At 39.1% G+C, this 24,000-nt stretch overlaps 1 protein-coding gene across 3 annotated transcripts in view; it reads right to left on the bottom strand.

Moving 5' to 3' along the window:
- The window catches only part of dlgap4b (discs, large (Drosophila) homolog-associated protein 4b), a 134,620-nt gene that overhangs the window by 21,214 nt on the left and 89,406 nt on the right, over positions 1–24,000 (bottom strand). The window contains exons 3-8 of one of the 3 annotated variants that reach the window (XM_077199881.1): positions 19,002–19,493; positions 16,657–17,456; positions 15,428–15,651; positions 13,190–13,288; positions 10,722–10,872; positions 9,700–9,937 (exon numbers count right to left, since the gene is read on the bottom strand). In XM_077199881.1, the coding sequence (XP_077055996.1) occupies positions 9,700–9,937; positions 10,722–10,872; positions 13,190–13,288; positions 15,428–15,651; positions 16,657–17,456; positions 19,002–19,425 (1,936 nt within the window). In that variant the 5' untranslated portion in view covers positions 19,426–19,493. The remainder of the gene's footprint in view (positions 1–9,699; positions 9,938–10,721; positions 10,873–13,189; positions 13,289–15,427; positions 15,652–16,656; positions 17,457–19,001; positions 19,494–24,000) is intronic. The other 2 variants (XM_077199882.1, XM_077199883.1) reach the window with 2 other exon arrangements.

The following is a 24,000-nucleotide window of genomic DNA, read 5'->3' as shown; positions in this document are numbered from 1 at the left end:
CTCATGAAAACTGCATTTCCCTTCATTTGGCACCAGTGTTAATTTTCGTTTCGGGAGTAAACACAGCCTGTTATGTCTTAAGTGAACGTAAACAATTTGAAGAATATCGGATATGTATCAGTGTATTGGATTCGGCCTTAAAGGGATAGTTCACCCAAAAATAAAAACTCTATCAGTAATTACTCTCCCTCATGTTGTTCAACCCCGTACGACTTTCGTTCATCTCCAGGACACAAATTAAAATATTTTTGATTAAATCTGAGAGCTGGGTCACTCCTCCATAGGCTTCTATGTAATTGAAACTTGCCGGCCCAGAAAAGTTAGTAAAAACATCGTTAAAATAGTTCAAGTGACTGCAGTGGCTCAACCATAAGTTTATCAAGCGACGAGAATACTTTTTGTGTTCAAAAACAAAACAAAAAGAAGAACGTTTTCAACTTATTGAAAAAAGAAAATATTTTCTTTTTCTGGTAATTTTGTGAAGCGACCTCGGGTTCTTGAAAGGCGCTATAAAAAAATAAACATTATTATTATTAACTTTTCATTTTCTTTTCTGTGGGAAGCGCTTCCGTGTTGTACGTCAGAACGTAGGCTCACTATTGGCCGACGCTGGTCATGTGTGTGGTCATGTGACGTACAACCCAGAAGTGCTGCGCTGTTACACTAGTGAACTCACTCAGAGGCCCACAGAGGAATAAAGTCATTATTCTGGTTTTTTTGCGCACAAAAAGTATTCAAGTCGCTTGATAAACTTAAGATTGAGCCACTGAAGTCACTTGGACTATTTTAACGATGTTTTTACTAAGTTTTCTGGGCCGGCAATTTCAGTTACATAGAAGCCTATGGAGGAGTCAGACAGCTCTCAGATTTAATCAAAAATATCTTAACTTGTGTCCTGAAGATGAACGAAGGTTTTCTGAAGAGTTTTCATTTTTGGGTGAACTATCCCTTTAATGTGACAGCAATCAAATAAACCTGCTGCTGTCCGTCGTTAATGTTAATCAGGCTTTTCTAGCAATTTTAGAGTCCAAATTATTTTCTAAGATACATATTTTGTATCTAGTGGAAGTGCGTTTGCTTCTACCACTTTTTTTTTCACTTTCGCTTTTTGAAGTGCTTTCACTTCTGCAAAAATCCGATGAGCGTCTTCTTTAAAAACAAAACTTTAGGTCTGTGTTTCAAAGCATGTAGCCTAAGAATTACAACCATTTACGTTCAGATCGATGTTCAAAAATGCCAGTTAACAGGTTGACTAACTTTTAGAATTAGCGAGCAACCTCTACAATATACTTCTGTCTGTTTATCATAGCCAATAACCTGATGCACATCTTCTTTAATATTTTGTGAGAGCACACAGGCGGATTAATGTGCATATTAAGAGCAATTAGGTGTTCTGCTGTCATCAAGAAAGCTACACATGACTCATTCAAGCATTATGAAATGTGTCTGAAGATGTGAACCTCACATATGTGTCATCTTGCAATTACGTAAATTCTGAACGCAGTATGAATCTGACAACGCTAGTATCAGTATGTGATTCAGAGGGTGTTGCTTACGGTTGCATAATACCAGAAGACAAAACATGACTGTGACATCATCACTCAAACACACTCACACACACACACACACACATTCTTGTCATGTCTGTGACATGCATGTCAGGTCTAGACTGAGCATATTGTTGGAAAGGTCATGTTTGGGACAGTCAGTTATTATGTCAAGGTTTTCATGCTATTTACAAGATGACAAACCAAATCTTATGAAAATCTGTTGGAAGGGGCCGTTGATTCACCTTTATGGCACTGACCTTTCCAATATGAGCAACCACTGCTAAATGAAGCATCTTAGGCATTTAAGTCCCCCTGTGGTATAAAAAACAAGTTTTTAATATTGTGTATACGTCTATGTGGTGTTTTTAATATGCTTTAAGAAAAACCATGTGCAAATTCATAAGTCAACAGCATTTCTGAGTATTTTCTCCTTAAAACTGCAGTGAACCAAAGATAGTCTCAAAAACACGGTTTGAAATCGCTGGTGTTTCTGACGTCACAAACCACCTTGTAACCAATCAGATCAACGTGTGATCGTCAACGAGTGGATCTCTGAGTGAGTGAGTGGAGGCGGGGCTCATTTGCATATTCATAGAACCGCGTATACTAAATAAAGCAAGGGTGTCGAGTTACATTCAAGATATTTTAAGGCATGAAGATTTTTTTCAAGGAAAAAATTTTTACATGTGTAATTTTGGTGATCAAAGATGAGTTTTAAATTATTGACCACAGGGGAACTTTAATAATAATGTTTAATGCCACCACATCAGAGAAACCTTAAACGTTGTGTCAGTCAGCACACTTATACATTTCTGTCAATTATTTTCTTTTAAATATACCATCCAACAAAATTAGCCAAAAAGTTTCTCTGAGAGGAAACAACATTTTCATCTTTAATGCACAATGACATCTATGCCAAAAAAGCTCTCCAATTAAGCTCATTATTTGCTGAAACATATTTTCTTTTTCTTAATTTGGAACATCCTGACCAATAATACAGCAAACACAAACACAAATCCTGTAAAATGGCAATAAGGAGCTTTACGAAGAAAAAGAGCAACAGAAGTAAAAACGCACAAATGACAAACAGGGTCATTGTTGTAGTTGCTTACTCATGTGGAATTAAACTCCGGAGGAATATGAGCCCTAAATCGGAGCGACGCTGTGACCAACCCCGCTGGAATCTGCCAGGATTAGGTCATTATGTGGATTTGCCTTTAGTGTGGGAAATGTGCAGAATATGGAAACCTTCCCATGATGGACAGAAATCTTTGATAGATGGCTGCAGACCCAGAAGAACACGGTTAATGCATGATAAACCCGATGTGACAAGTTTCCATCAAGATGCTATTTGACTGTCTACAATGAATGTGAAATTTAATACATTTACATGTGCACCAATAATGATTATTTCCAATAATACGAGTAATTTTCATTATTCCCTAAGATTTGTGGTTATTTTTACCACCATTATTCGCACAGTATACGTGCATCAAATGCAAATCACATGTCTATGGACACAATGGACTTTGGCGTGATTAAAATGTCTTCATTAATATGTTTTTAGCCATCAGGATACTGCACTATAACTTTGACGTGCAACGTAACGTTGTCAACATGAAATCAGTTTCTTTAGAACCCAAATATGCAATGCCATCCCTACAAATCTGTGCATGACAATATCATCCTCATTCGTCACAAACACATGCACACTTTGGTCAGAGAGGAAAAGATGCATTAAAGTGTTTACATGCCTGTTTATTGCAGTTAAAATCGGCATACACCACATTTTACTACGATTGTGGTTACTACGATTATGAGCTTTATCACATCAATATAATTTAAACAAAGTATTTTGTTTAAATGAGGTAAAGTTTCGCAATATTGCCTAAATCTAACTATGATGGTGCACATAAACGTAGGTGGTTAAACAAAAGTTCACCTGCTGCCTTAAAAACGTGAGTAAACTCAACTAAACACTTGAAGATAACCTTTGTTTCTACTCAAATAGTCAACTTTAAGTTTAAATTTTGAAAACTTAAGATCAAAATCCAAAACTTGTCACAACAATTGGAGAAGAAACCAGTTAAAATAACTTGCTATCATGTTTTACAGTATAGTCAATGTTGCATGACACAATAACAGCCAATAAGAGCATATTGGAGCGGGAGTTTGGGCGAATATGATTAGCTATTTAATTTTACATTTTTAGCAAGCTATATAGTTCACGTGCCAAACTTTCGGTCATTAGTGGCTGTGCTTTAAATGCATGATAAAGCTTGAATGATCACAGGTGTCTCATCCCATCATACTGGATTAGAAACAATTTCATAACAAGTTTTACTTGCTATTGCTTTCTTGAACCTGTTTCCAAGATCCTTTTTCAGCTCTACACAAACACACACCTCAAATGTGTGTGAAGATCAGACTGATAAATCGTGAGCGGTACCATCCTGTGAAAAAACACCAGCAATCTCACATCTAACATCTGTTCTACCCAAATAATACACTGTATTGTTCTATAACACAGGAATGAGGAACACCGACCGCCACACACACCTTTGCTATCATCATATATACGATGAGCCTCAGGGGTAAAACAAGAGAAACACACTCAAACATCTGATAACATGAGGAAACAACGTACAAATCAGTGAAAGACATACACCATGCAAATCTTGTCAAGACGTCAGAAAACCACAATGAGTGAGATTTAACACTATATCTTCAGCTCACAATTAATATCTACACTGATCTAAGAAAAAGTTCATATGTGAAATAGCCAAAACTTGTAAGAATCGTAAATTGGAACTTTTTGGTTAAGCTTTAATTAAATACATTGAGACTTGACTTAAACATTACATATATTTATTCCCATAATCCAGGCTCAAGAATTTGGACCATGTTAATTATATGATTAACTACATGATCTTCCCTTCATCCAGCTTTCTGTGCTCTTAAACTCTCGGGTTCCTTCCTCGAGTTCAACAGCACACTGGAGATCATTCATGAAGCGTTTTGAGAGTGATAACCTCCTGTAGGTTACCAAAAATTGAAGCAAGAATGAGCAGCTGTCAATTCCAAACCTTCTGAGCAGAGAAATCACACATTTAATTTGCCGTTTTGTGTTTTAGGACATGGGTGTGTTGTTGCTTCGGTAATTCTGGGCGTGATGAAGGTTGTATAACTAATAAAAGCACTAATTACAGGCCTTTCTTTTGCTGAGACTTAGTTTATTATGCTGCAATTCATCTATGTGTGTGTTCTTCACCTTAGAACCAGATTCTAGAACCTACACTAGAACAGTCATTATGCTTGACTTAAAAGAGTAAAGGGTTAAAGGATTAGTTCACCAAAAAACGGAAAGTTTTAAAAGGGGACCTATTATACTATGTATGGAAGCTGTTTCCACCACGGAATAAAACAATTTAAAAGAAAATTGCGACTTTTTAATATCGCAATTCTGACGTTTTTCTCTGAATTGCGAGTTATAAAGTCAGTATTGCGAGATAAAAGTAGCCTAAGTCTTTTTTTTCCTAAGAATTGGAATTTATAACTCGCAATTGCGAGTTTATAATCACACTTCTGAGAAAGAAAGTCTGAATTGCGAGATGTAAACTCGCAACCGCAAGAAAAAAAAGTCTGAATTGTGATATAAAAAGTCGCAATTACCTTTTTTTTTTTTTATTATTCAGTTCCAGAAACAGGTTTCCATAATTATGCCCCTTTTCAAAGTCTTGATTTAGATTTTTGTGCTCTACTAGCATAGCTTGAATGTTCAAAAAACATTATTCTCCATTGTTGCGGCTCCTCTCTTCCCAGTCTGTAAGTAACGCTCTGTTTACTTCCTGTCTCTATGAAAGCACACTGTGCTCTGATTGGTCGGCTGGATCAGTGTGTTGTGATTGGTCGAGCGCTTTGAGCGTGTTTGGGAAATGTCCCGCTCTTAGCATAACCGCCAGTTTAACACACTTCTAACTAACTCAACCAGGCCCCGCCCCTTTATTCTGCGTATGAATTATTTAAATGAGGAATATTGTGACGTGTTCGTTCCCGGAAGAAACTCAAGACTGCAATGGAGGCGTTTCAGGGAGTTCAGAAACACTGACACTGATATAGAGAATAACTCAGAGCTTTTTCATGCTCATACAGCAACACAGTAAAGTAAGCTGTTTTGGTGCTTGACAGCCATTGTATGAACAAAAGCTGTTTGAAGATTCTTTCCCCTTTCATATTGTATATTGGTTCAGATGGACATGAGGATGAGTAATTAATGACAGAATTTTCTCTTTGTGCTGAACTACTCCTTAAAATGAGCTTATTATCCTCCCTGAGTTTCTTAAAACACTTTCCAAGGAAGCGCATCAGTCTGCGTCAGCTACTTCTCAATGCTGTTGATGTTTAAATGCTGTAATAAAACCCCAAAGTGAAGGACTATAACAACAGCAGTCATGCAAACAAAAGCTCTAGATTGCCACGAGAGGAGTAAAACCAACAGAGATCTCTCTTTGTAATATACATCCTGCACTATCCACTGTTTAGAAGTTGTAAACAATCAGATCAAGCTGCAGAGAATATGCTTTTGTGTGCCTAAAGTCAACAAAAAGGTCGCTTTTGATTCCATGTTGACACAAATATTGCCACCAAAATTGCATCTACAGAATTCATATCTGCAGAAACCATAAAGAAAGTATGGCATTAATGCTGCATAAGGCTCTCCAACACAAGAGCTTTGAGCTTAAATGGAGGAACGGATAAATAATTGAGCAGATCCATGAAAAACATTCCTGTAAGTGCAGAAAAAAATATTGGAAGCTAAAAGTTAGGAGGCCCATGGGAGTCACATCCTTTTCTATCTATTTTTTTAATTTTTTTATCAAACATTAAAGCTGCACGATAATGGCTAAACAGATAATCAAAGATTATTTTGCTCAAAAATTTTTCATTGGAGAATTTTCTTTTTACATTTCAACAGAATTATGTACTTTCTTTAAGCAAAAATCTAGAGAATGTCGATCATACACATGATTTATTTACCACAACTAGTTTCCTGATTTATTATATATATATATATATATATATTACTCGGAGGTGCTTAAACATACATGATATACATATATATCATATACATTGAGAACTGGTAAAACCCTAAGAAGCTTCTCTAAAAAGCTAAAACAGAGGAATTCCTAATATTAATTCCAATATGTCAACCAAATTTTCAGGATAAATAAACTACAGGCCAATATCAGAGACAATGATCCTACTTAATCGAGAGAAGGAGAAATCATGATCACGATTAAAATACGATTAACTGTTAGGCTCCATGCCATGAAAGACGCTGGAGAAACAGGTAATTGTGAAAAAACTAGGTGCATTGTTTCATTGTTTCAGCACAAACATCCTGGGAGTTGGCTGACTATTTATCCAACTCACTTGACTAATAAAACTCTCTTTGAATGTCTTTTGTTGCATTTCCGGAAGTGCACTACAAAGCATTATACAATAGCTAGACATCAAGAGAGCGCTTACAAGAATTAGGCTCTTATAGATGCTCACAGAAAACATCTGAAAGGAATATAAGTGTGTACTGTTTGTGTAAAACAACATCAGCCCCTCAATCAGACTGAATTTATGATCTCTGTGACGTGAATATTATATAATATTATATATAATATTATTTTCTTCAAGGTCTGCTATCAGAACTGCAGATGAATGAACCCGTTTCAGAGCGATACACCGCAATTAAAGGTATGGTAGACAATTTTCGAAGCGGCTAGCAATTAAACTTGCTAGCAATAAAAAATTTAAAGCGTAAGATCCCACCTTCCCTTCAGAGCGTCTCCAAAGCCACGCCTCCTTCAAAACACATGAACGAATACAGCAGGGAGAAAACAAAAGCGTCACGAGAGACGGCGTTAAATTACCTAATGTCACAAAGCACATAACATTACAATAATAATGAACGTAAACAACTTAAAGAGCACTGACCTGTACCACCTGACTGCTGCAGATTAATTTCATTGTTGATAGAGTTGACATTGAAACGCATACATTTGAGTCACGAACAGCACAGTGTGTATAACATCACGGGTTTCCATCCCTTCAGAATTACAGTAGTTATGGCGTGAACGCAGCATAAGCTCATTGTTTTGGTTCAGGAGGAACTGTAAAAGGCAGCTGTTGTTTCGTGCTCGGTGACTGACGTCTGTCTGATTCTGCATAGCATGAAACGCGTTGATGAGCGTAGAGGAATGGAGATACAGACGGTGACACTCTGGTTGGACATTGTATCATTGCATTAGGTCCGATTGGATGCAATGATTGGACAAACATTTTATAGTCCTACGCCGTATGTGTGTATATATATATATATATACACACACACACATATAAATACATTTAGACCACTTAACTTAGTGATTCCTATCAGGATATTAAGAGACTTTCAACAAGTAACAAAAAAAAATGTTTCAGGAACAAATCGCCTACCCTGCCTTTAAATGCAAAGAGACACCTTTAACTAGAGCGATGTGTGTAATGTAAAACGTCTTCATTACTGTAATGATAAACACAGTGAATACTCCTGTCTGACAGGGCGGTCAAGTTCAACTGCTCAAGAGAAGTCATCATCAGCTCTCTAAGTCCCATTACAGATGATACTTCCCCATGGAAACTCATGACAACTGTTATGGGAACACTGAATTGCATTAGGGTGTGTGTGAGTGAGAGAGAGTGTGTGTCATTGATAAACTATACTTCTAAATAAATGTGGAGAAAAACAAGCACTATAGTAATAGTCTGTATAATAACATAATAAATAAAAAATATATAAATTATCACAATAAAATTTAATTATTTTAAATTAATAATAGCACTTGTTATTGTTATAATCATAATCATCCCACGGAGAAATACCATCGTTGGACGTGAAATATTGCCTTATTAAAGAATACCACAGTTCTAAATCAAACACTCACATGTGTGAGAATGTATTCGTACGTTAATGTCGTTCCGCATCAAATGAACAGAAGCATCTGGTTCTCACCTGCTCTCGCGCTGGAAACGATGCTCAACTCGTCGCTGTTTCGGGCATATAAAGAGATTTATATCAACGCACCATCATCACCATCATCATAAGAGCGTCCACGTCGCGGAAAGAAAGAACCGTGTGGAAAAGCCTTCGTGACATGCAGCGGAGTATTGTTGAAGGAAACAACGCATCGGGAATCGCCATTTGACAAACGAGCTGTGAGTCATTTTTTGCGTGCAGGCGGGTTGGTCAACAGACCGCTAGATCCCGCCTCTTAAATTTGTGACGGAAATACTAGAGCCCGCCCCGTTCTGATAATAGTAGTGAATGAAATGGAGAGGGGACGGGTCTCTCTCTCTCTCTCTCTCTCTCTCTCTCTCTCTCTCTCTCTCTCTCTCTCTCTCTCTCTCTCTCTCTCTCTCTATGCAGTTTGCATACAAAACATTTTTTATATAATTGAGCAGAGTATATAATACCCCCCAACACATTTCACAAAAAAAGCAACATAAAAAATAAATATATAAATATTCTGAATAAATAATGTACGCAACTCCATTCATAAATTTACACTAGACACACAAAAAAAACATCAAATCTAAAGGGAGATTTTGTCACCAACTCCATGACACATGGAAGACTGGGGCGATCATATGGATCGTATGTTTTGATGTTTATTTTTAATGATTAATTTGATTAATTAGACTGAAAAGCCTATTAGTCTGTTTACTGGCAGTTCCATTATGACAAATTACCATAAATAGTGGGGCAAGCATGAGCTGCTGTTGGGTGTGTGTTTCCTTTGTCCCGGGAAATGTTTGTGTGTGTATAGATGTTAGAATTAACTGATTATTCACCTACATAAATGCCTATAATAAAAATAAAAAGTGCTTAAAATACAAACTTTTGAATGACTGACTTTTGCAAACTTTATTGCACTTCAGGTTATTTTGTGTTATTAGATCAACAACATTCTTGCTGTACTATTCGTTGCATGTTCAATATTAACAGATGCATGAATTCTTGAAATCCAGTTTTCTTCTTCTTGTGACAGAGACCATCTGGAGGTGTTTTATTCTCTGTACCGCGGTCAGACTGTATCTGGTGTGTGTGGTAACTCACCGGTGCTGTTGCAGTAGGTGCGTACGGTTGTGGTGGTGGTGGGCGGCGGTGAATCAGAATCCATTGATGCCGTGTCGTCGTCGTCTTGAGAACAGCCCGCCTGGATGGCACGAAGGTAACTGTGGCTGCGGGACCGGAAGCATGTGGGCATGGGCATATCAGGAGGCTCAGCGCATCGGGAGTGAGGATGCATGTTTTCCAGCTCATCTCCGTAATGCCGGATGTCCATGTCTCGCATCTGGTGGGATGGCATGATTGAAAACGAACATTATTGGTGCAGGGTGCACGGTATGATTGGTGTGTGCATGCATTCGAAAACTCACGAAACTAGAGCATTTTTATCTGTTCAGTTACTAATTAGTCATTTAGCTGATTCATGTGCAAGGTTTCTCATCTTTTGCAGTGATAATCTCAAAGGTCACAAGTGACACACAGATAACTCAGCCCATTAATGAAGTTATTTAACAGAAATACTCATTATTTTCAGTGCAAATTGCTTTTTGTTGGGTATAAATCTCAATGTAATTATGATGCATCAGATAATTTTCGCCTCAGTCCGTGTCATCGTCTTCAGGTGAACTCATCATCAGCCGCATCTGTTGTCCTGTGATACAAAACCTTCATATAAAAAGGTTTTTTTTTTCTCTCCTTTCTGTCTCCTGATGTTTTGGTTCATTGTCACTGTCGCCATTGGCTTGCTTAGTTGGGGACATTTATTTTAATATTCAACAATATTATTGATCTGCCTGCATTGACACCATTATATGAGAACTGAACTGAGCTGGACGATGACATCACGGTTTCTCCAGAGCGGCTATATATACAAATGAACTAAATTAATAAGTTTTTTACAACAAAAATGAACCATCACTGAATTTACTTAAGCTGGACTATGACGCTATTTTCTTCTAGAAACAAACTTTGTTGCATTATTTTCCTGTTATCACAGTAAAGCTGCTTTGAAACAATCTGTATTGTAAAAAGCGCTGTATAAATAAAGGTGAGTTGATGAACTTTCTGACCTGACTGATGCAGCTGCCGCGTCCCAGTGTGCTGCAGCCCTGGCTGAACTGGTCATCATCATCCCAGTTTGGGAACGGAGAGCCGCCTCCGATGCAGTCCAGGTTATCCAGACTGCGATTCCCGGAGTACTCCCGCAGAGAAGGAAGACAACTGAGGACGGGAAGGGGAGAGGAGAGAACAGGCAGGAGATTAGAGAGTGGTCAGATGAGGGAACTCTATAATCTACAGCAGGGGTTTTCAAACTGAGGCCACAAGGGGGAGCCCAAGAGTCCACGGAAATGTTTAGAGAAAAACTAAAAAAAAAAGAGTGAGAGAGAGAGAGAGAGAGATTTCAAAAAAAAATTATTGAAATAAATAAATAAAAATACATTAAAATAAGTAAATAAATGAGTACATAAATAAACAAACAAATACAAAATATAGTATTAATAGATTTAAAAAATAAATCTTATTGTACAGTACCATAATGAGTAAAATAAAGTATTAGTGTAACCTAATAGAATCTAAATATTTTTCAAATAATATTTTAACATATTTGTAATTAATATTGCATTTTTATACAATAAACTTTATAGGTGCCTTTTAAATGTAGGAATGGTCCCTTGCATGAGGACCATCATATTTGGGGGTCCATGGCATCCAAACGTTTGAAAACCCCTGATCTACTACACAATAAGCAAATGGAAATGGTGAAGCTGTAACGCCACTACTGAAGAAATATTTATTTATTAGGACATGTAATATCTTTCCAGTTTTCTGTTTAAAAATGAATCTATCTATCTATCCATCCATCCATCCATCCATCCATCCATTCATCATCCATCCATCCAATCATTCATCCATCCATCCATCCATCCAATCCATCCATCCAATCATTCATCCATCCATCCATCCATCCATCCAATCCATCATCCATCAGCCATTCATTCTTCTAATCATCCATTCATTCTTCTAATCATCCATCCATCCCTCAAATCAATCATCCAATCATCCATCCATTCTTCTAATCATCCATCCATCCATCTATTCATCTATCCATCCATTCATCATCCATCCATCTATCCAATCATCCATCCATCCATCCAATCAATTATCCATCCATCCATCCATCCAATCAATCATCCAATCATCCATCAGCCATCCATTCTTCTAATCATCCATCCATCCCTAAAATCATTCATCCAATTATCCATCCATCGATCCATCCATCCGATCATCCATCCAATCAATCATCCAATAATCCATCCATTCTTCTAATCATCCATCCAACCATCTATTCATCCATCCATTCATCATCCATCCATCCATCCATCCAATCAATTATCCATCCATCCATCCATCATCCATCCATCCATCCATCCATCATCCATCCATCCATCCAATCATCCATCCAATCATCCATCCATCCATCCAATCATCCATCCAAAAAATCATCCAATCAGCCATCCATTCTTCTAATCATCCATCCATCCATCCATCCAATCATCTATCCAATCAATCATCCAATCATCCATCCATTCTTCTAATCATCCATCTATCCATCCATCTATTCATCCATCCATTCATCCATCCATCCAATCATTCATCCATCCATCCATCCAATCAATCAGCCAATCATCCATCAGCCATCCAATCTTCTAATCATCCATCCATCCCTCAAATCATTTATCCAATTATCCAATTATCCATCCATCCATCCATCATCCATCCATCCATCCATCCATCCATCCATCCATCCATCCATCCATCCATCCATCGAATCATTCATCCATCCAATCAATCATCCAATCATCCATCCAGTCTTCTAATCATCCATCCATCTATTCATTCATCCATCCATCCATCCATCCATCCATCTCTCCAATCATTCATCCAATTATCCATCCATCCATCCATCCATCCATCTATCAGTCCAATCATTCATTCAATCATTCATTCAATCATCCATCCATCAATCCAAACATCCATCCATTCTTTTAATCGCCCATCCACCCATCCATCCACCCAGGCTGATTGGTGTCATTAGTCTGGTGTTTACTTGAGACCTGAAAATTGCTGCAAAGAGAGATATTTCCTCAAAACAGTCAAACACACTATCCAATCAGACTGAAGCGACACTGCTAATGACCAATCAGCAAAGTACCGTTTCCACTCATCGTCTTATCAGAGCTTCTATAGCAGTTAGGATGAGCATTAGCAGAGCTTACAAACTCTGAGGATGCTTTCTCTCTCCCCAAATCTCATTAATCTGCAATGCAACCAATACCACAACATTAAATCCCACTTGTCCACAAATGGGCAGTACGGAGAAAGCAACCCCAGAGACTAAACATCTCAGAGTAGGAGAACTGTTTCAACAATGAGTCTTGGCCAAATAGTAAACCAATCAGCACTCCTAATGTGAGAGGATTTGAGGAAAGCAGCGCTGGTGCGACGACTCCTTCAGTCGGTCAGTCTCTGCACTGACCTGACAGAGCGCCCGATCTGCTGCAGGGTAGTAATGTTACGGAGGGGGGACCAGAGAGCCTCCAGATCCCCCTGAAGCATCGAGTAATCCAGCAGACGGCTGGAGAGAAGGCAGGGGTGCAGGGTAAGACGGGAGTGGGGAACGGGGAGGAGCTTTATATAGTACAGAAAGTGGGAGGTGCTTAAACTAGAAGAGACGGGGCTTCAAACCAAGAAGTTTGAGTCATTTTGAGTGAAGGATTCAAAAGTTTAAATGGGGAAAACACACAGAGAGACAAAGGCTATGTTCAGAACAGCATACTATAGCCGCGTTTCCACCGAAATTACCCGGAGCAACTTGTCCCATGAACTTTTTTCCCCACGGACCTGTTGCTGTCTGCGTTTCAACTGCGGTCTAAAGTACCGTGAAGATTAGGCAGATAGTCCGGTGACGTAGCACTGTGCACTACTTTACAGTTCCTGCTGGATTTCATCCTCTGAATTTAAGCTTAATAAAGCCTGAACCTCGTCGTCGGTGCATCGGTCGTATTTTTTTAAACTCCATTGTTGATTCGAATAGCAAACAACTATAACACGCACCGGGCCGCAACAGATGAAATGCAACCAATCAAGATGCGGCATGAACTCAAACAATCAGCATCTTCATTGCACAAGTCCCGCCCCTGAAAGTCCCTGAACTTTAAAAAAGTACCACCTTGCGAGCAGTGACTCAGACGGGGAAATATTTAGCCAGAACTTCATTTAGAGCCTGGTTTCTGCGGTGGAAACACGGCTTTACATACTTACTATTACTATCACTATTTCAGCACAAGAAAAGAAGTATTCTGTATGCAACTATATGCAAATTTTCTGTATGCATTGAATCCCCGAATAACATACTATATTTGCTCACAGTGCAATGATTAATGAACCAGCAGTGAATTATTATTTGACTGAACTGGGAAACATTTTTAAAACAAAATTTAACTAACACGATATTGGGATGTTTCTCAAATGCATCGTGAAGAGGTCATGTGACAAAAATGTTTGAAACATTATTTGTATTATAATGTTTCATTTACCTTTTTTAAAGTTTAATAATGTTTACATAATTTAAATGTTTTATTTACTATTATTAAAAGTAGCAATCAGACTACATAAGCTAGTATATTATTGCGAACACAGCCTAAAGCAGGGTTAGGAGAGGATGGTAAGAGGTGTAGGGTCAGTCTCACAAAAAACATGTTCTCCCAGTCATACTTTATCACAAAACCTAAAAAATTGTGTAAAATTAAACTGAAAATTAAGTATATTTGTAGAATGTTTCAGTATTTTATTATTGTTAAATACAACTAAAACTATAAAACAAGCTGAAATATAAATAGATGAAAAATGGAATGAAAATGATCACGTAAATTAAATGATCAAACTAAAACTGCAATAAAAATAAATTAAAGCTAAATAGAAATATTAATGTCAATGGCATCAATCTAATTAAAATGAAATAAAATAAAATCATTAAAACTTGAACTAAAATTATAAAGGAAAACTGAAAATATAAAAGTTTTATCTAATTCAAAATATCAATAATTACTATTTATTTAGTCAAATATTTTATTTTGCTAAAATAGCACTGGAGTACTAATGCAATGAGATTCATCCTGCACAGATGCAATTATTCCTTTAAATCAGCATAAATGAAAGGCACCACAACCAATATAATAGATATTTTACAATTTATACAAAACATCAATTTGAGACTCATACGTGATCTGATCTTTACCAGATACCTGTTGGGGGGGAAAAACACAATTGCTGACGGTGGCCATGCAGACTTCATGTCCACAAACTACACAAAAATAGCAACAATGCTGTTTAGGAGCTTTGCTGTGTTTTTTGTTGTACATGTGAGCAGGAGAAAGGTTGTGGAGAAGTACAGCATATGGAGAGGGAGAGAGACTAGCTGTGCTTAATCTAGCACATGAACAAGCACAGCTGGATTCTGAGTGTGTTTGAAAGAGAAATAAACACAGGAAAACTCATCCGGATACAGAAGGCATGAAATTAAGCAGCTCACACCTCAGACGCCGTCTTTGGCGTTTTGACAGAAAACCAGTGTGTGTTTCTGTGTTTGTACCCTATTATATCTCCAGCTTTCGGCACAGAAACAGGTCGCTGGGGGTTTTGCATACATTGTATTACTGTTTGTAAAGAACTGAAAAATAATATGTGTGTGTTTTAAACATGTGTGTGCACTTACTTTCTTGAGGGGAACTGGTCACTTAGTGATTGCTGTGTTGCACGTAAGTAGCTCTGCCTCCGTGCGGTGCTTTTCGGTGAGGGTTTGGGACTCATATCGGAGTCGTCACTATCCTCAAGGTCGGCCATGGCTTTCACGTAACTGCCGCTACGCATCCGTCTACATGGGATCTCACCCATGGGAACGCTTCTGCTCAGAGTCCCAGTCCACTCGGTGGAGGGCATCTGGACAAACACCAGAGAACACCATCAGACAAACATTTTTGTTGTGTTTTTGTTATTGAGAGGAAAGCGTGCAGCACATATATACATATTCATCTTAATGCTCCTTCCAGAATTAGGATGTTCACTAACAGTTCACCATAGCAAAGGTATATATTCTTTTTACCCCTAAGCAAATAAACATTGCCATGAGAATATCAGGGCATTTAAACATTTGCGTTAAAACTGCAGTATATACTTTGGGTTTGACACACCTTATCTAATTACACTCTACCGCTCCCTTGTGTCCTGAGGTTTTGATACCACCATAGTGTACACAATAAAGGTCCTTGCACACCGAGTCCAACATTTTTGCACGTTAAAAAATAAACACGACCCCACCTTATGTCAATCACGCTTACACACACTCCGAAACCTTTGTCTGTCATAAAAAAAATCAGATCGGGTTTGATTTTCGGTTTTTATTTTTTATTTTTTTGATCAGTAGCAAGCACTTTGATGTTGGTGTGTTTTGACACTTCAGAGCCTCCGAATGACGAATACGGAAAAACATATACGAAAATTTCGGACTCAGGCCACATTTACACATAGCCGGGTATTTAGAGAAACTAATATTTCCATCCCTCCGTTTTCAATAATAACATCGTCCACACAACATCGTTTTCAAAAAAGTTACCATTTACATCAACCCGCATAAATGCACCGTTGAGCGCCATCATAACTATGCCAAACTGGGCGCTCACACAACGCTAAGCATTTTCTGGCGCATAATGTGGCGTTTGAGAACCTAAAACCCCATTTCTCCCAGTCGACACGGCAACACATAACCAGCGTTATCAGAAATCTCCACTTTGGCCGGAGTTTTTAGAAATAATCGTTTCCTGTGATAAAAACAGGGTTTTCGTGTAAATGAGAGGCCAAACCGCAGGGAAATATCTGCGTCTTCCCTTCGTGTAAAAGGGGCCTGAGTGTGCAAGGACCTTAACTGTGTTTAATTCATGCACTCACCCTCCCTCGCACCTGCAGTAAGTGGCAGCCCAGATCCTGCTGGACGGACTTGGACTTCAGGAGGGTTCGATCCAGCGTGGCGGATCCCTTGTGGCACATTTGCCTGGACGGTCCTAACGTAAGCGTGGACCAGGGTCCCGTTTTACTAAAGTTCCCATCAAAAATCGGCCCCCTCCCTCCTCCTCCTCCTCCTCCTCCGACTCCACCTCCAGGTCCCGGGAGTGCCGGGAGCCCCTGGTGCTTGAGGTCACTGTTACTCTTTGAAGATTTCAGCGTGTGCTCGCTGATGGTGCTGTAGCCCTGCATGAAGTACCTGGACGCAACTTGGCCCTCGGGCCCCGGCCCCGGTCCCGATCCCACCCCTTGCCGGCCCAAAGTCATCATAGCCATGGGGTTTCTATAGTTACTTATATCACTGTCCAAATCGTCAGAACTCCAGTATCCGGACATATTGGACCGAGGCCTCCGTTTGGCCGTCGCTTCGCTCTTCACCCGGTCTTTGCTTTTACTCCGATGATGTTTGTCATCGCTGCCTGACGATCTGCTGTTGCGACCGTTCATGTTACCCTTGATGGCGGAGTTTTCCAGCGACTGAGATTTAGCGAAAAGTTTCTGGACGGAGTGAACTAAATAGCGTATTTTTCCCGGACTGTCCGTGCGCTGCTGTTGTTGCTGTTTCGTGGCTGTCACGGCGGTGCTGCGATGATACTGTAAAGTGCTGAAGCCGTCCTGTTGTCCCGGAAGCTGTTTCTCAAACTGGTCCATTAGGTTGGGTGGCAACCGGTTCAACTTTCCGGCCCCTAAACGCCAAAAGAGCAAGAGAGTCGATAATCAGGAAGAACTCTATTCACATCAATAATAATCAGGGTTTGAAATTAAAACCCGCCAAATTAACACCATGTCAAATCACTAGCCAATTTGGTGTGTTACTTATTATATTTACTCACTTTGCTGAGGACGTCCGCGTAAACCAAATCTGCGCAGATTTAGCGTATCTAGCTTACTTGAACATTCATATCACTACTCAAAACAATAACGGAGCGCTTGTTCAGTTGCATTGAGGCAATAGCGAATATCAAAAAGCATTTGGTTAACAGAAAATACATTGTAATTTTCCAACATCCCTAATTTTTTTGATGTTCTTTGTCCTGAATTGATCTGTCCACCTAAAACACATATATGGTGAAAAGGATGAGGATGAAAGAGGGAGGGAAGAAATGGCTGGATGAAAGAATTTTGTTTAAATAAGAAATGAATGTATGAAATCCAAATGATATATTTATATATACGTTGTGACGTAGTTAATCTGGTTTATTTCTTCTTATTTTTTTCTTTGGCAAGTAGAATTTCTGAATGGCCGGTAACCTAAATACTTAAAAGCCAAATTGGCCGTTGAGTGTAAAAGATCATTTTATCCCTGATCATAATCAATGTAATCATGTATGTGTACCCCTTTCAGTTCTACTCGCCCTGCTCTGAGTGGGATTCGAACCAGCATCTCCAGTATTGGATATGGGCACGCTAAAAATGATGCTAAAGACTGCAGTCAGTCGCTAGTGTGTATCTTGAGATCAGGAGAGTGAAGTTTACATGCATAGCTTTCACTAGCTAGTGTCCGTTACATATGTTGTGTAAAGTCTTAATGAAAGTAGTCATGTAGAAGACAATTTTGGGTAACACTTAACAATAAGGTTCATTAGTTAACATTAGTTAACTACCTTAGATAACATGAACTACTGTAAGAATGAACAATACTTCTTCAACATTTATTAATCTTAGTTAATATTAATTTGAACAATTACTAATACATCATTAAAATCAACAGATGAATTTGTTAACATTAGTTAATGCACTGTGAACTAACATGAACAAACAATGAACAGCTGTATTTTTATTTACTAACATTAATAAAGATTAATAAATGCTGTAAAAAATTTGTCGCTCATTGTTAGTTCATGTTAGTTAATACATTAACTAGTGTTAACTTATGAACCTTATTTTACAGTGTTACCCAATTTTGTTTCTCAGATCAACTTTTAAGTTTCTCAACTTGGAGAAAGTTATTCGCCAACCGGCACTTAACCTCAGTCAAACATTCGTGCAGGGACTGAATGGCACACTTATGCCCATGCTTCAGTGGTAAATAGTTGGAAAGCATCTGCATACAGATGATAGTGAATCCCAAATTTCTCAAAAATTGAACCTAGATGGAGCATATAAAGGGAAAATAAAATTGGTCCCAAGATAGAACCCTGAGGAACCCCACACATAAGAGTAACAAGACTAACAGTAGAAGAGCAATGCCCTAAGCTGACTGAAAGACAATTTGCAAGACAATTTCTTACCCGATATAGTTGCGGATCCGCTGGTGATCATGGCGGTCCGTCCCATTCCGAGACCCATTCCCATGGACATTGACGTCCCCAGCGTCCCTGTGCTGATTCCCCCGATACTGTCGGCCCCCGAGTGACCGAACTCCCCCTGATCAAAGTGCGAGTTGTAGTGGATCCGGGGGAAGGTGCTGCTGGAGGACAGCTGGTTGTTAAGGGGCATCAGGCAGTCGGGTGGAAGACCTCCCGGGCCGGGCGACGGGGAGAAGTGGTGCGGGTCCAGCGTCCCGTAGTGGTCCATGGCTGGTGGCACGTGGAACGGGGTGCGAGACAGGGTGGAGGAGGCAGAAGGGGGGTACATGGGGTCCCGGTGACTGGGGGAACGGGGCGGCTCGCAGTTGGACAGGTGACGGGTGCGTTGGGGGGTGTAGCCCTTCATGGCAAAATGGGGCGATGCCCCCCCACCCTAGATGAGGAGCATGAGTCCACCTGGAAGAAACAGAAACCCTGGAGAAAAGCAGACAAAAATCAGAATATAGATTCTTATCTTGAAATTTACTTGCATTTTCTGAGTGAAAATTATTTAAAAGTAAATCTTACACCATTTTTTATCCAGTTTTTTTTTATATAGAGTTTGTGGTTGCTTAGGGTTAACTTATTTATGATTACTACTAATAGTAATGCATGGATTTACAACCAATAATCTACTCATGCATTGTACTAAGCCACATTGCAATTAGTAACATTAAGAGAGTGAAGGCCAAGTATGGTAACCCCTACTCAGAATTTGCCCTCTGCATTTAACCCATCCAAGTTAGTGCACACACATTAGTAGTAAACACACATGCTGCAAACCGTTAACACACACACCCAGAGCCATTTTAGCTCCCAGGAAGCTTTAGGTGACTTTAGGTTAGCAACAATGAGCGACAATGAGCGCTTATCAGGATCAACTAAACACTGGGTTTTTTAAAAGTACTTGAAGTATATGTAAAGTTCACGGCATAGACTCTTTATAATACGTTCAAGAGATTTACACACCGGTCTTTAATAGTAGGGACATCGACGTTACATTTTCACGCTCCTAAATATGACAGAACTAAATGAACTGCAGTTGGCTGTTTTACATGTCAGTCTTGCCAATGAAAGCTGCTATGGAGTCCAGACATTCTGCCATCAGTCTAAAGGTCTGACACGAGACTACGACTCCCCCGACTCTAGTTCCTTACCCTAAGCTTACCCAACACAACTAAGTTCCTAACTTCAACCTTTACCCTAAACCTATCCTTATTCCTAAAGCCAAGTCTTGACCCTCAAACAGGCCTTTAAGGTGGTGTCAGAACTTGATGACCAGCCAAAATGTCGTCATTTTACTCTCTTTGTCCTCCATCCGAAGGTCTAAAACTCAAATTGGTCCTTAAAAAGGTAGTTGTACAAACACACACACACACACACACACACACACACAATTAAGTCACTCTTTCCTGTAGTTTTACTCTTCCTTTAAACCATCAGAATGATTGTGGTATAACACGTGACACAATTTTTCTTAAACCCATCTCTCTCTCTCATCACATGCCAGGATTTTGCTCACAGATGGGCTTCATGGAGGTAAATCGGATTGAATCGCTTGATTGCCCAGACCGTCTGCACCGTGGCGTCACTCCTTCAAAACCTGCCTTCAGGAGACGAGCTTTAAGCTTTACAGGGACCAAAATCCTGCCTCCGTATCTAGATGTGAAAGAGCAGCCAGGGATGGCAAGCGGCACAGACGGCAGGAGATACAAGTGAGAGACAGAAAAACAAAGAGTTAAGTGGACAGACGTGACAGTTGAAGCAGAGCCACCCATCAGAGGGACACACACACAAAGCAATATGTTTCCAGTGAGATTTCAGCTGAACTGAGAACAAAACAATCACAGGAGCCACAGATGAAGGCAGGTGGTGGAACAGCAGAGAAAAGGTCATTAAATCTCAGAAGACAACAAAAAGAGCATAACATGCTGTTTTCTGTACAAAAAAACGCACACTTACACTGCAAAAAACATGGTCTTAATCTTTTAAACATGTAAAAATATCTAAATGTGCAAAAAAAAAAGAAACATGAAATGGAAGTTGCGCAAGTCTTTCGTCCCTATTGTGAGGTATATCTGAGTGAAACGCTTCTGGAACAAGAACAAATGTGGGCGGGGCTTGATTTTGTCCGTGGGGAATTGATTGGATGGTTGTGGTTTGCTATTGGTGGATCTCATGTGAGTGACAGGTTATAGCCCCGCCCTCATCATCAGAGAAGAGAAGAGATGCTGCAAGAGGACGTTATTCTGATTCAACATTACCAGGAACATACATTTAAAACAATAATGTTGTGCATTGATAAATCATTTATAATAAGTACTGCAATATTCCATAAAAATGTCGATTTCATGGTAACTTTAACAATGCAGATATTAGGCATTAGTCTAATACAGCCACATGCAGCCATGATCAGACTCCAAGTAGATTTTGAAAATTGTAGAAAATGACCAAAATCGCTGCTGATGCGAGGTTATTTAATGGTCAATATCAACACACAGTACAACAGCTTAGATGTTTTGTTTGGATACAGCGCCACCAAGTATCAGAACTAGCACCATGTGTCCTCAAAATGTCCTTTCCCCCTCACATAGCATTTATTTAACATTTATAAGTCTTCCCTAAAAATATATCTGCTCAACAATAAATTATTAAATTTTTCTTTTGATATTTTTTTTTGTCATAACCATCTCAAGATGATACAATCCAATTCTAATAGTGTATCTCACGTAATTAATTTACTTAATTAAAAGAAGATTGATTTGCAAAAGTGATAATAATGGTTATGATAGAAGAATAATGTGCAAATATGTCCAAATGTTAAAATAATGTCCAAAATTCTTTAAGCAAAATATGATTTCCTATTTCTTTTCTTTTGTTTTAGGAGTGAAATATGACCTGTGCATTTGTCTGTGTGTGTTTCTGATGTTGTGTTGTTCATCCCGTCTGTCTTAAGCCTGAGGATCTGCTCAGACTCTAATAAACATGAATTAGTCTGATGCTGCCGTCAACACACACACACACACACACACACACACACACACACACACACACACACACACACACACACACACACACACACACACACACACACACACACACACACACACACACACACACACACACACACACCTGTTCACTGGAGAATTAAAACAGTCTACACAGATTGTTAGTGTGAATGTTTAACTCTACTTTACAGGCCATATTTTTCAGACTTGCTGGTCAAGCGTCACCATCTGCTGTGGAGTGTGTGGTGTGTTTAGCACAGGTGGGCTCTGATACAACACAAACAGACACACACACACACACACACACACACACACACACACACACACACACACACACACACACACACACACACACACACACACACACACACACACACACACACACACACACACACACACACACACACACACACACAGGCTGCTCACTCATTCTGACAGCAGGGGGTGCCAAGAGGCAAAACATGGCGCTGGACCACCTGAAAATTAAAACAAAACTCTCCTCGAGGAATACTCTAAAGATGAAGTGAAATCAAGTCAGGCTTGCAGTTATAAGCAACTGGTTCCACGTTTAAATACAGATACAGTGACCCCAAAGTATTTGGACGCTTAAGTCATATTCCAATGTCTGAACTCCATTTAATTATGTAATAAAATATGAAATGAAATGCCTTTATGTGTGTCTCAAATACAGCAGGACACTTTTCTTCATCATGTTTGAAGTCTCAATGTGTTCAATCAGCTGGTGTTCAACAAAAAGACATTCTTACATAGATCCTGATCACAGAGTGTGCAAATGACAGTGAACACACACACACACACACACACACACACACACACACACACACACACACACACACACACACACACACACACACACACACACACACACACACACACACACACACACACACACACACACACACAGACACACACACACACACACACACCATCATCATCGTCATCATCATCTCAAAGCATCAATTTGCCAGAGAAACATCTCAGTCAGACTGAGGAAACCATCTGTTCCCCTCAGCAAACACACACATACACACGCACACTCACACACACACACACACACACACACACACACACACACACACACACACACACACACACACACACACACACACACACACACACACACACACACACACACACACACACACACACACACACACACACACACACACACAATCTCTCTCGCACCTCTTTCTCACTTTCTATCACTCTCTTTCCCCCCAGACTCCATCTACCCGACTACATGAGACAAGAATATAAAGACGACATCATCATACAAAAAATCTGACAGACAGATTTCTGTCTTCTGTTGAACACAAAAGAAGATATTTTGAAGAATGTTTGTAACCAAACAGTTGATGGACACCAATGACTTCCATGGTATTTATTTTAAATTCTGTCTGTCAGATTTTTTGTGTGATGATGTCGTCTTTATATTCTTGAAATACAGAAATTCATATAGGTTTGGGAAAAATTGAGGGTGAGTAAATGATGACAGAATTTAAATTGTTGAGTTAACTATCCCTTTAAGGCACTATGATACACAGCATCCAGGGAGGAAAGAAGAAAGGAGGGAGCATGCTAATATACTACATCCCCTAAGACAAGAATAGGCAAGAAAGTAGCGGACTCAAGTTTCTTCCTTGCATTAAATGAAAAGCAAAACTTATTTCTAAATTAGAACCCTAGCTTCTTTAATTTTTGTTTCAAATAATTAATGTGTAAACTAAAATGTAATGTGTCATCAATTATGATGCCCAGGTATTTAAACTCCGACACTAATGTGATCAAATTCCTTTGCAAAGTTTGAAGAGCAATGGAATTATCTAAAGAGGTTCTAGAATTTGATAACCACATAAATTTGATTTTACCAACATTTAAAACTAACTTTAAAGTATAAAACCTTGCTTGAATAA

Source organism: Siphateles boraxobius, unplaced genomic scaffold, assembly GCF_051911475.1.
Source record: "Siphateles boraxobius isolate OS27281-9 unplaced genomic scaffold, OSU_SipBor_1 41, whole genome shotgun sequence".
NCBI classification, from domain to species: Eukaryota; Metazoa; Chordata; class Actinopteri; order Cypriniformes; family Leuciscidae; genus Siphateles; species Siphateles boraxobius.
This window is presented reverse-complemented; position numbering and strand designations above follow the sequence as displayed.